The sequence below is a fragment of the Pecten maximus genome, chromosome 10, assembly GCF_902652985.1.
Source record: "Pecten maximus chromosome 10, xPecMax1.1, whole genome shotgun sequence".
NCBI classification, from domain to species: Eukaryota; Metazoa; Mollusca; class Bivalvia; order Pectinida; family Pectinidae; genus Pecten; species Pecten maximus.
Window position 1 is genome coordinate 31,963,932 of NC_047024.1, and position 13,205 is coordinate 31,977,136.

At 34.3% G+C, this 13,205-nt stretch overlaps 1 protein-coding gene across 2 annotated transcripts; it reads right to left on the reverse strand.

Annotated features, from left to right (window-relative positions):
* Positions 1 to 384: 384 nt before the first annotated feature.
* Positions 385 to 9,790, reverse strand: LOC117336365 (glycine receptor subunit alpha-1-like). Of its 2 annotated transcripts, XM_033896868.1 has the most exons (9): positions 9,480 to 9,790; positions 8,594 to 8,722; positions 8,365 to 8,426; positions 6,355 to 6,413; positions 4,118 to 4,359; positions 3,495 to 3,577; positions 2,306 to 2,440; positions 1,004 to 1,452; positions 385 to 697 (listed from the first exon to the last, which is right to left on the reverse strand). In XM_033896868.1, the coding sequence occupies exons 2-9, from the start codon at positions 8,677 to 8,679 to the stop codon at positions 515 to 517; spliced, it is 1,299 nt and encodes a 432-aa protein (XP_033752759.1). In that variant the 5' UTR covers positions 8,680 to 8,722; positions 9,480 to 9,790; the 3' UTR covers positions 385 to 514. The 2 variants fall into 2 exon arrangements, with proteins under 2 accessions (XP_033752759.1, XP_033752760.1); XM_033896869.1 differs by lacking the exon at positions 8,594 to 8,722 and having other exon boundaries at positions 9,480 to 9,788.
* Positions 9,791 to 13,205: the final 3,415 nt, after the last annotated feature.

Here is a 13,205-nt window from a genome sequence, read left to right on the forward strand (position 1 = left end):
ATGTATTCTTTTACACACCGGTTGCCCCCATCCCCGGCATCCGTTAAAGGCAGTGTTTGTATAGCTTGTTTCAGATTGTAGTATCTCGGCGTAATCACGCGGACTTGAAGAATTTGGTTTGGATGGTTTGGATGGTTTGTTTTGTTAAACGTCCTATTAACAGCCAGGGTCATTGAAGGACGTGCCAGGTTTTAGAGGTGGAGGAAAGCCCGAGTACCCGGAGAAAAACCACCGGCCTACAGTCAGTACCTGGCAACTGCCCCACGTAGGTTTCGAACCCAGAGGTGGAGGGCTAGTGATAAAGTGTCGGGACACCTTAACCACTCGGCCACCGCGGCCCCCGACTTGAAGAAGCTACAAACTGAACTAATGAGATAACTCACATTTCGAAGGCGCATTCATTTATTCGGAGCTTAAATATTCGCTCACCATGTAATAAAATTGTTTGCGTCTATTATCATACACAAATGTAATGAAAGGATTGTCTTCAGCCATGTTAACGATATTGAGTTTATCAGTACACTTCTTCGTAATTTAGGTAGACTGTCCAAAACAGAAACTGAAATAAGACATACGCAATTAGATACAGGATCCGGAAGTACTTCTCCACGACACCAGTGGGAACCGACATGAAGAATTTCGCACCAAAGCTGTTGATCAGGTCGTCGCTTTCTGATTCTACACTGACCGGACCATCCTTCAATAACAAAAACAAAATATTTTAGAAGGCTGAAAAAACTTTTCCTTGTTATATAACTGCAATGCTGTAATGATAAAATGTTTCATTTATCGAATATCTTGATTTTGATGCTTCATTTTTCTTGTTATCTTTGTACAAGTACAAAATAGAAAATGTTAAAATAATAATCTTGATCAGAGAACTAAAAGCACAAAAAGGAAATATTATCTGATGCATATGGTTTTTTTTTTTCAAATGTTTCACATCTTGGAGAAGTGGGAAATTATGTTTATATGAAGGTTCAGTCAGTATTTATTTATTTACCGACGGCAAGGTGTTCATTTCGATGAGATCTACATTGCTCCTTTGCTTACTATCCTGGGGATCGCCTATTCCCCCAACTACTGTGCGAATCTTCTTCTTCATTTCTTCCTGTCGTCTTACTTTATCTTGGAAGATATCCACAGCGTGTACAAATGTATATTCAAACATGGCTACCACAACGAAAAGCAGTGATACCACAAACCACACCTCCATTGCTGATATCACGAACTTGGCTGACAGGAACAACTTCGTTCCCACCTGTTCTGTGATCATAGCCAGCAGACACAGTGTTCCAAGCTTGACTCTTGAGGACACCTCCGAACGCTCTATCCAAAAACTCAGCCATCCGACAAGCACGATGAAAATACTGGGTAAAAACAAACGTGCTGCGCTACTGGCAAAACTGAATCTTACGTGTACCAATAGTTGTATGCACGAACTATCTACAACTGCAAATAAAATAAAAAATCTCGTTAAGTACACATATGTACAGTATAACAATTGAGGTTGACTTTATTTTGTTATGGTTTGTATTGCCATTCCTACATATGTAAGTACGTCAAAGCACAGGCCTATATTTCGAGGTCCGACCGAAAAGGGTAAAGTCTTCAAATTAGACCGATAACATTAACTGCTTGGACAGGTGATATTCATGGACTGTCCGTTTCGCCTGTTTAAATTTGGAAGGAAGTAATCAATATGTACCCTTATTGGGTCAAAAACTTAACCTTTTCGGGTGTGATTATGGAATGGCGTAGCAAGATTAATATAAGTTGATATAAATTGTTTCCTTATTGTAAAATAAATAAAGTGTTTACATTTACAACGGTGTCAGAGTTCTGTCAAAATCTGAAGGTAGGGTGCGATCCGTTTTGTCATCTGCAGTGTCAGTTTCTTGTAAAATCCATATTTTACCAAAACATATAGGGAAATGTCTTCACGTTTGCCTTTTTTCGAATCAGTAGTGCTTTAACTCCAAAGCTTGGATTGTTGTATTTATGATATTTACGACTTGTGTTTAAGTAGCGAAAAATCTCCCGACACGCAATTTCCGAAACGTGCACCAATGTTGCAAATTATTTTAAATTCCCAACACTCTTATAGAAAAACAACTCCAGTCAAATCATTGTAAGATTTACAACGTCAAACGTCTTTCCCATTTTTTTTGTTCTAGTTGAGAACATTAACAAAACATCTAATATATCTCTGTATGATACAATGGTCACTCAAACATCATATAGCTGCTTGTCAAAATTATATGCTGTGCTTATAATATCAACGTGTAAATATTGTGTAAAGTACCTGCACTCGTATCTGACGAGCACTTCGTGAACTCCAAAGCATGTTTGGTCACCTCGGGGTTTGCAAAAGTTACATTGATCTTCGGCTGATGAATGGTGTCCCATTCCATGGAGACTTGGTCGTTTGTATACGAATCTTAAAACAAACAAAAAACAAAAAAACAAAAACAATATACATATATGAAATGAAACTATTGTAATATAGCAACTAGATTAGTACGGTAGTTTATTAGACATATGCGAATACTTTCCAAGTTACCAAACCCTCTTGCAATCACAGGCCAAAAAAGATACATACATTTGTACATTGTATTTAAAAAAAAAATACACCATAAAACACTTGTTTTAAATATGAATCATTAAATAACACTTAAAAACGGCAAGTGAAAAATGTTTTTTTTTCTTTATAGAACGTTCTAAAACGTCACGTAATATTACAAAAGTTTCAAATTTTGGGGAACTGTATGTTTCTATAATACCATGCACTGTCATCAAATTATACAATCGCTATGAAAATGAAGTATAAAATGATAAAAAAGAAAAGAAATTAAAAAAAACCTAAAAAAAAACCCAATAGAACAAAAAAAAAAAAAAAAGCAAGAAAACGAATTACCATATACAACTTTGAAATTTGAATTTAGAAAATAAAAACACACGTATACCATATGAAATAAATACCCAGGACAATGATGATTTTTTTTAAATCACATTTTTTCAGTGTCTGTACTGCAGGTAGGTCGTAAGAATGATCGTAAGAGGCGACTAACTTTGTGGAACATTATCTTTTCTATTCTTTCTGAACAACTTTTTTCTTCCTTAATATCTCCCTGACTACTGCACTATAAAGTAGGCATCAATTCCGTGCTATCACAAGGAGACAGACACGAATATATCGCAGATTCCCAGAATCTATATAAATTCGCCGCTTGCATGCCTCTCTCACAAAGGAAAGACTGCAGTTATTGATAAGATGTTAAAACAATACTAAACCAAGCCTAAGCACCGCACTTTACTAGTAATGTGACTTGGTGAGGTGTCCTGCTGGGTGTTTTTGGCCGTGTGCTTCAGTGAGATAGCATTACAAACTGTATTTATATGAAAAGCCCTGGACCCGTTTATGATTGAGAGCATTTCGTTAAGAAATTATGTGGTTTTTAACGTTTGTTAAAAAATACTCAACAAATACTCACGAATGCGAAACTTCATGAGGCAATCGAACAGACCGTTGGGAAACAGGAAGCCTTTCAACTCACACGCAAGTCCAACTGTCATTCTAAAATCACCGAAAGAGAAAATGATATTACCAACATAACTTTGAAATTATCAAATTAATTCTGTAATTGAACTAATAATTTAGCTGTTATTTCTTTTTATCAAATCAATAAAAACAATCAGAGACTGATTCAAGGAAAATCAAAACTTCTTCCCGAATCAATTTGAAAAAGTAAATTATTTGATTTTCTTATTGTATATGCACATTCTATGAAGTTATATAAAGTTTGTATTATTAAATTAATTGATTTAATTCAATCAATTAATTGATTTAATTCAATCAATTAATTGATTTAATTCAATCAATTAATTGATTTAATTCAATCAATTAATTGATTAATCTATATAATTTATTTATTTATGTTACGTCCCATCGACAAAGTGAGTGATTTGGCTCATTGCTAAGTATTTCCAACGATAAAGGCTTACTACATACAAATGTTCCCTCCACTATAGCAGTAGTAAATGCTTATTTAGAAAAAATAAACAAATTAAGCGATTACTGATAATTTGTATTAAGGGTGAAATGCTAAAAACATACCTCATGCTGTATATCAAAGTTCCGTTTGCCATGAGCCATACGAAACGGTTGGCCATTGACGAATCGTGGATATGGGAATGTAATTCGTTTTCAACGTAACTCTCAGCTAGCCATATGTTTCCAAAATATCTACTTCGGACAACGTGGTACGTCTCATTAAAGTCAGAGTTGTTTTCGAAACGATAACTCAGTCTAGGATCATTCCAGATTTGGTACAAGTAAAATGTGAAGTCGGCTTCCGCCTAAGAAAATAAATACATAATCCATATACATTCTACAGTTTATGATTTATAGTATAGATGTCGGACATGTTAACATAGTAATTTACAAATATATACAGAGGAATTGATCGGGTTAAAGTAACGCATTTCTTGCCGGATGGTTTTGGAGAGATAATATATCTAAGTTTTACATTTAACTCAATCAATTCTGTCCCAGCCATGAAATAATAACACAAGCGGCTGAAAACAAACGTCGAATAGAGTTGCCTACATTCGAGGCTCTTTTGCAGACCCACTCGCTGCTATTCATTGTAAGCAGTTTTTTTCTTTCTTCCTAATGCTTTTTTTGACACTGCTTCGCTTTTGATGAGCGCTAGCCCCTCGGAAGAAAAGATAGTGCCATGTCCTCTGGACGAAACATCTTTATGAAGTGTGGGTAAGTACCAGATGTTTGCATTTTTGCAATTATTTTGAAAATAAGTACTGTTATTTAGGCCTTACACAAAGAGTTGGCAATTAAATTACAGTACTATGAGTAAGCAAGCAAGCAAGCAACTAAATGATACGGAATTCCGTGATGAAATGAAAATCAAAATTGTGTTACTTTTCCCCACAGGATACAAGATCATACTGTTTGTCTAGCAGTGATATGCCTGTATATATGTACATCAGTATGTAGTGAACGAATTTGATTTGATTTCGTGATCGTGTTAACGTTAACAGAGTGAAGTGGCTCATTACTATGCTCAAATTATATTATAGATAGAAACTGAGTGACAAATAATATAAAATAGAATAACAAATTATGCACCTCATGTGAATTAAAGACATATTGAATTATCTACATTTTGTACAGCGATTTATGTATATATGTTTAGATGTCTGTACCATTTAGTTCACAAGCGCGCTTAATATATCAGGCCGCTTATAAACCATCGGTCTTTATTTTTTTTTAATTACCAATTTCAAATAAAATAAAGGAACAGCATAGATTAGGTAAATTCATTGTACAGTCAAATAAACAGCGAACGTTATGATATGTGTTTAGCTACATATATATTGCAAATTTATTGATGTTCTCATAGTGGTAAAATTATTTGATCAAAGTAATAAGTATCACCATATATATGTGAAACAATGTAGATTGATCTCTATATTATGTACCTTATGTGATATTCATATCATGTATGCTCATGTTGATCTCCATACGTTTTTTTTTGTATTTTTACAATATGAAGTATTATGTATTATGTTTGTTCAAAACTGATTGGCTGTCAAGCCAAATGTAATAAAATGAATTGAATTGAAACAGACGTTTCGCTGACCTGGGTATAGATGACGGTATACACGTTGCTAAACACATTTATCAAATCTATCAAAGATGATATTGACGTTTAAATAGTGCAGACTCGACAAAGACAAAGTGGACGGCTTGCAGTTATACTCTTCAGACAGTGATTGAGGTAGGTAATAAACATTGCAGAGTTAAGTTTGATGTTCATGCCGTTGAAGACTTCAAGTGATCATCATAATGTACAGCAGTGCCATTCGATGACATTAAGAGAAGGAATTTTAGATATAAACCACAATTATATGAACAGAGTGTTACCTCACAAATTAAGTCAAATGTTAGGCAACATTGTATATAACGGTAGTTGAATTGAAAGTAGATAGATTTGGCCAATACATGCTTGAGTAACATAGAAGGTATTCAATACATAAGTGCGATTACGGTTTACATTATTTTGATTAAAACTACCAAGGCTCTAATATAAAAATGTGTTTTATGTTGTGTCATCCAACCCATCCAACTTCCCGTTTTTTCACAAAATCAAGGTACTTAGTAAATGATAAAGCAATAACAGCATTTTGATTTTGGTCGATATATGTTTATATCGACCTGGGGAAATTATTGACTTTGTCCTCAGCCCATATTTTCTTTGGTCGATATAACCATGTATCGACCCCCTCAAAATGCTTTACTTGTATAATATAAACATTTCCGTAAACACAAACCGTATCTATGAACCTCATCTGGGTCATATGTATAGTGATGCGGACATTTGTTTTGTTACCTGGAAAACAAACGAGAAACAACATATACAATATATATATATATATATATAATTTATCTCGTTTAGGAGATACATTGAATTGTGCTACAACGGCTGTAAATAACTAACTACCGGTAGGTGTTCAGGGTTATGACAAGTCTCAACCTACGTTACAGTATGCAGTAATTGCACATTTGAGTTACTATGTCAGTACACGAACAAGACTCAATATAGCCTAGACATTGATGGTATTTTAACAATAATCACCTACATTATATAGACCGAAACTAAAATCTGAAACAGGTATATACATGTATAAATGTAGCAACTGCCACAAGGATATAACGTTTTTAAACGATGACACGATGATTAGTGACGTTAAACTAACAAATCTACCTAACATAAATGAATCACAGATTCGATACATTATCTCAAATCTTGAACCAATTAAATATCTTATGTAGAACACGCTTTGCCGGATTTCGGAAAGGTATTTCGTACTTACAAGTTTTGCTACACTATTTTTAAAATGTAATTCCAAATCGTTGTGCAGTGATGATATCAAAGTTTTTGTTTATCTCGATATAATCTCGTTCTTAATAACATATCTTATATATTACAATGTATGTCTTGTAAATTATCTTTTGGAAATATACTATTTTATGTACAGTGCATTTATAATCAGATACAGGTTTGATTTTGATGATACAAGGTTTTAGACGAGTGTCACAAGTGATAGCGATCCCCTCGCATTACACAACACATTTATACTTGCGCATCTTGTTCCTGTAAGAGGTGTTTAAAGTAAGAAGACAACTAGGAAAAATCTTTACCCTCAACTTGTTCGAGATATTGCTATGGTTACTCCGTTTCTCAAGTTTCCTGAAATTCTGTTGAAAAATGAACCTTTGTGACCGTTGATGAAGTTAAATTTGACTGAATTTAAGTTAGGACAATAACTATGCAAATAAGGGAATGCTGCATATGAAAAGCGAATTTGTCCAACAGATAGGAATGATAAACTAATGTATCAGGTATCATTAAATCTCGTTGAGGCATGGTGTTATGAGAGCTTTGACAATGATAAATGTGAGTGAATTAACCTAAGGGCAATATGAAACCTGTACTCGTATAGGATATTGCGATAATAAAATCATATATAAAGTTCCATGAAATTCCGTTGAGTTTCGGATATAAACTTTTGAGATTGGTGACAAAATCATATTTGAGTGAGATAACCTAAGGGCAATAACTCTGTATAGAGGAGAGAGCCAGCTCTGAAAATCAATTCCATCGGAGATGTTGCCATGATAAATTTATGTAACACATTTCATGAAGTTCCATTGAGAAATGAACTCGTGAGAGATAGCGCTAACAAAATGTGTAATACACTAGCCGAATCCTAGACGACGCAATCGTTTGATATTCTACGTATCATATATAAATGTTTATGGAACAAGCTCATGATATGCCTTAAACTCTGTTCGATAAATTTCTATTTCGGCAAACGAATTGTCGACTTGGACGGTATGTGTTTCACAACAATCGTGACGTCACAATAATAATATTATACTTTTGAGTCATATTATTGATTGCGAAACATATCAGGTTTGTGTTGAAATGTACAATCCTGAAAATACGCCACATGAGAACAATATGTTATACCATACCAAACAATGTATTAAGATAGTTTACCGAAATGAAAATCATCTGAACGTAGCAGGTTTGTCAATGTGCGTTGCATGTACAAAATGTGTGACTTACATCTTCTGAGTAAAATCATTTTTTTCTCGAAGAGAAACATTCATGGATACGATGAGACAACTGTTGAAATCAAATCGACATCCTAACAAAACAGATTAAGCAACACCATGAAATGGGTATATATGAGGTTGTGTGAGTGTCACGTAGTCTGGTGGACGCGTTTCTCATGTACCTATGGGAAATTAATCTAAAAAAATATACATTTTACCTGTATGATAGAAGGGTGGCTTAGACTGGTCTTTCTGCAACATTTTATCTATTTCATGTCGCCTGAAAAAAATATAATGGAATTGATATCAGCGATACTTTTGAAAAAAAAATTGACCAACAATTCATTTAAAATTATTTCAAACAGATTAAAAAAATATATGACAGGTTACAATGGTTTACTCTATATAATAGAAATACTAACTGAATAATATTATATAAATACGTACTGTGCTGGTGCTAATTCAGCTTTGATGCTGCCATATGTGGCTATCGCAAGTAGCATCCAACACGTTTTCAATGATTTGGTAGCCATGATAACCGGCTGTTGTCAACAAAATTATGTCAAGTATATAGGTCTGGAATGAAACACAAAAAGACGAAATGTTTATTAGTGAACATTTCATTGGTATTTATTCCTGCACTCAAATATTTGATGTTTGAGTATACTACATCCAAAGTCTTTAACATTGCTGTAGTATTTCAACGGTTTTTTTTTAATTAATGTTATGAGATATAAGAACACGTCACAAAAATGTCTTGGCAAAAAGCAACTTCATTTTATGTATATGTTTATATATGTGTGTGAAACGAAAAGCTTTATTAACCTTGTTCTTGAAGCTCTCTTCAGTACAAACCATAGTGTCTCTGTATTTCTACAATCTTTGTTTGTATTCGCTTTATATTCGTAATTTAAAACAGGTAATCTGCAGCTAATGAAATAATTTTATCATCAACAGTCTTGGAAATGGTAGCCACGTTGCTATTTTTTACTTTAAGTGATTAGATATCGGACAATACAACATCCATAAGTTAATGTATCTAAAATATAATTTTGAAACTGAAACTGAAATATAAAAAACCCTTTACTTTAACTTGCGGTAATCATATCTCGTTAAGATCGACAAACGATGTAACACTGACGTCGATCGGTGGATATTGATCAGCATTGACTATTAAGAAGTTTATCAGCAAGGGCATGTACAAAATTGTATGCAACATCTATCATTGAGTGACATGAAATAGAAAACGTCAATTAACAAGCACACATCAAACTAAATTATAACATATTCTTGTTGGGAAAAATTCCAAATCATCAATCTAGGTTTTACTTACCCTAGGTAGACCATGTCTCATAGTTGTAAACAGGGAATACATACGTATATCACTAATATAACACCTGCACATTAATGACCGCACAGGGATATCGGTAGCATCAATCATTGGTAGTTTATGAGGTACTTAAGGGCTTTGTGCACGCTGTTCATCAGAGTTGTACAATATCAGGGCCCGATGTGTACCTGGCTGTAATTAACCGTGTCCATACAGTAAGTAAGGAAACATGAGTGACATAGCAAAACAGAAAGTACCAAAGCTCATCCAAACCTTCGTGAAAATATATGGGTTATTAAAGACTACCTTATATATTGCTACACCATCTAAATCGAAAAACAAATGTGTTTAGTTTTATTGCACTGGGCTATAATAATTAAGTAAATTAAATAACTAAGATTATATAGCTTACCTAAATACCCTAACGTTGAGAAATGTACGTCTAAACTATACTATGCTATATATAACTCACCTAATCACCCTTACTCCGACAAATGTATGTCTTATAAAATCTCTTTCGGTCATATCATATAACTACCTATCAAAGAAAGAGATTAATTTAACCTGATGGAGTTAACTTATAGCATAGAGAAATCAAAGTTTACATAGCTCAGATGAACTCTGAAACATTTGAAAAAAATCTTAACTATCACACATACTATATCATACTGTCTTTTCCTAAGCGCAAATGCATAAAAGCTGATAGCGCTCGACTTATAGAATAGATAAATCGAAAATTACATAATTCGCCTAAATACCATAGCCTCTGGAAATGGTAATTTCATTTATGTCATTTGATTGGAAACAAGTATAACACTAGCTTATGTATGTAAACTAGGGTAAAGATGTGCATGCAAACAACCAACGTGACATAAGTCGTGGTCAGAGTTCATAGAATCATGTTAAAATCGTGTTAAAAAAGTAAGTATTAAGAAGTAATAAAGCACACTTGCTCGTTACAATTGAATTAAATAAAACAAACTTACATCAATATGCATACGTCAGCATAAACTGTAACACAGAAATTACAACCACAGGTATCGCAGCCGTGCTATTAAAATTAATTATTTTTTTTGTTATACACAATAATATCATATCAATGAGATTTCAAGGAGTATGTAAGACTAATTTATAGAGTGGTATGTTTCCGCGACTCGCGTAGCAAATAGAACTGATGCTAGTGTGTATTGTGAGGCTTGCGGAGTCAGAACTGATGCTAACGTGTATTGTGAGATTCGCGGAGTAAGAACTGATGCTAGTGTGTATTGTGAGATTCGCGGAGTAAGAACTGATGCTCGTGTGAATTGTGAGATTCGCGGAGTAAGAACTGATGCTAGTGTGTATTGTGAGACTCGAGGAATAAGAACTGATGCTAGTGTACATTGTGAGACTCGTGGAGTAAGAACTTATGATAGTGTGTATTGTGAGATTCGCGGAGTAAGAACTAATGCTAGTGTGTATTGTGAGGCTTGCGGAGTAAGAACTAATGCTAGTGTGTATTGTGAGGCTTGCGGAGTAAGAACTAATGCTAGTGTGTATTGTGAGGCTTGCGGAGTAAGAACTGATGCTCGTGTGTATTGTGAGATTCGCGGAGTAAGAACTAATGCTAGTGTGTATTGTGAGATTCGCGGAGTAAGAACTGATGCTAGTGTGTATTGTGAGACTCGCGGAGTGAGAACTGATGCTAGTGTGTATTGTGATATTTGCGGAGTAAGAACTAATGCTAGTGTTTATTGTGAGACTCGCGGAGTAACAACTAATGCTAGTGTGTATTGTGAGATTCGCGGAGTAAGAACTAATGCTAGTGTGTATTGTGAGACTCGAGGAATAAGAACTGATGCTAGTGTACATTGTGAGACTCGTGGAGTAAGAACTTATGATAGTGTGTATTGTGAGATTCGCGGATTAAGAACTAATGCTAGTGTGTTTTGGGAGACTCGTGGAGTAAGAACTAATGCTAGTGTGTATTGTGAGGCTTGCGGAGTAAGAACTGATGCTAGTGTGTATTGTGATATTTGCGGAGTAAGAACTAATGCTAGTGTTTATTGTGAGACTCGCGGAGTGAGAACTGATGCTAGTGTGTATTGTGATATTTGCGGAGTAAGAACTAATGCTAGTGTGTATTGTGAGGCTTGCGGAGTAAGAACTGATGCTAGTGTGTATTGTGAGATTCGCGGAGTTACAACTAATGCTAGTGTGTATTGTGAGACTCGTGGAGTAAGAACTAATGCTAGTGTTTATTGTGAGACTCACGGAGTAAGAACTAATGCAAGTGTGTATTGGGAGACTCGTGGAGTAAGAACTAATGCTAGTGTGTATTGTGAGACTCGCGGAATAGGAACTGATGCTAGTGTGTATTGTGAGAACCGTTAAGAAAAACAGCTAATGCATAATGCCAGAGTTTGTGGGAATCATGAAGTAAGTAAAAGTATGTATTATAAAAATCCACGAATTAGAAGTATGTACTGTTGTAGTCCAAGAGAAAGTAGAACCAATGATGCTATGTATTGTAGGAATCTCTGAGAATGCTAGCATATTTTGTGGAAATCTCGTAACAAATATATCTAATGCATGCATATATTGTGGAACTATAGGAGTACTGGAATGCAGACCTAATGCTAATGGGCTTCGTTGAGACTCGCGTAAGGAAGAAGAACTTACCGCAGTTTGTGTGTGGAGTTCACGAAATAAGCTAATGTTTACATTTAAAAAAAATTCCTTGAGTACATATATGTAAGTAGAGTTACTGCTAGCAAATATTGAAGGAATTGCACTGTTAGTTGTTACCTAATGTTAATGTGTATTGTAGGGTTTCCACAAAAGGTTTTGTTTTATTTTTTAACGTCCTATCGACAGCCAAGGTAGCAGTGTACAGTAAAAATGCCCAATTCTGAAAAATATGGCACATGTTTTAGATATGTTAACATTGCCAGTCAACCCTACATATTACCTATAATAAAGTATATATATTTGTAATCTGTACAACATTTGCTATTTTAATACAGCGCTGAAGGATAACTTATTTTTTCTGTGTTTTTAGAGCTGTGAATACCATGGTACATTGTAACAACTTCAAAATTGCTTCAAAATTGCAAAATATTATGATATTTGACCCAAAATGACACAATTCTCTACACATTTTTTTTCTGAAACCTATTTAAAATTAAATATCTCAATACCAAAGACAGAATTAACCTTGTTTTGACAGAAGTTGTACATTAAGTTTTCCCGCTATCTTACCTTGACTATGAGCTTCCGTTTTTCGCTGTAGACAAAACTAAATTTCCTGTGTAAACAAACTTTCGTAAAACCCGAAAATTGAAAATCCGGAACCAATTTATTTACTTTAGTTTTAATAAAAGTGAAGCCTGTATGTACTACTTCATAATGAATATACCAATTATAGTGTACATTTATTTTAATTTTTTATTTTATGCATATCATAATACAGGAGTTATTTTCTATTAACACTCAGATTGAATAAATATATTTTGTACCTAGTGACTTTTACATCAATAATATGAGACGGAAATGGCTGGAACGTGACTTGGTTTCATTACTTACCATCTGTTTAAAATAGGAAATTATGTCCCGTAACATAAACAATATAAAAACAGGGATTACTTGCTATTCTCCTTTTGCACAAATGTGAAATTGTGTAGGTGCATGTACTTTTGATTACAGCGATTGTATTCATTGTGTACGATGTGTACATATAGTGGTGTAGTG

Coding starts and splice junctions, on each gene's coding strand:
- LOC117336365 (XM_033896868.1), bottom strand. CDS start 8,679: ATGGCTACCAAATCATTGAAAACGTGTTGGATGCTACTTGCGATAGCC. Junction 6,414..8,364: donor GCCACCCTTCTATCATACAG/GTAAAATGTATA, acceptor TTTGTTTTCCAG/GTAACAAAACAAATGTCCGC. Junction 698..1,003: donor AAATGAACACCTTGCCGTCG/GTAAATAAATAA, acceptor TTGTTATTGAAG/GATGGTCCGGTCAGTGTAGA.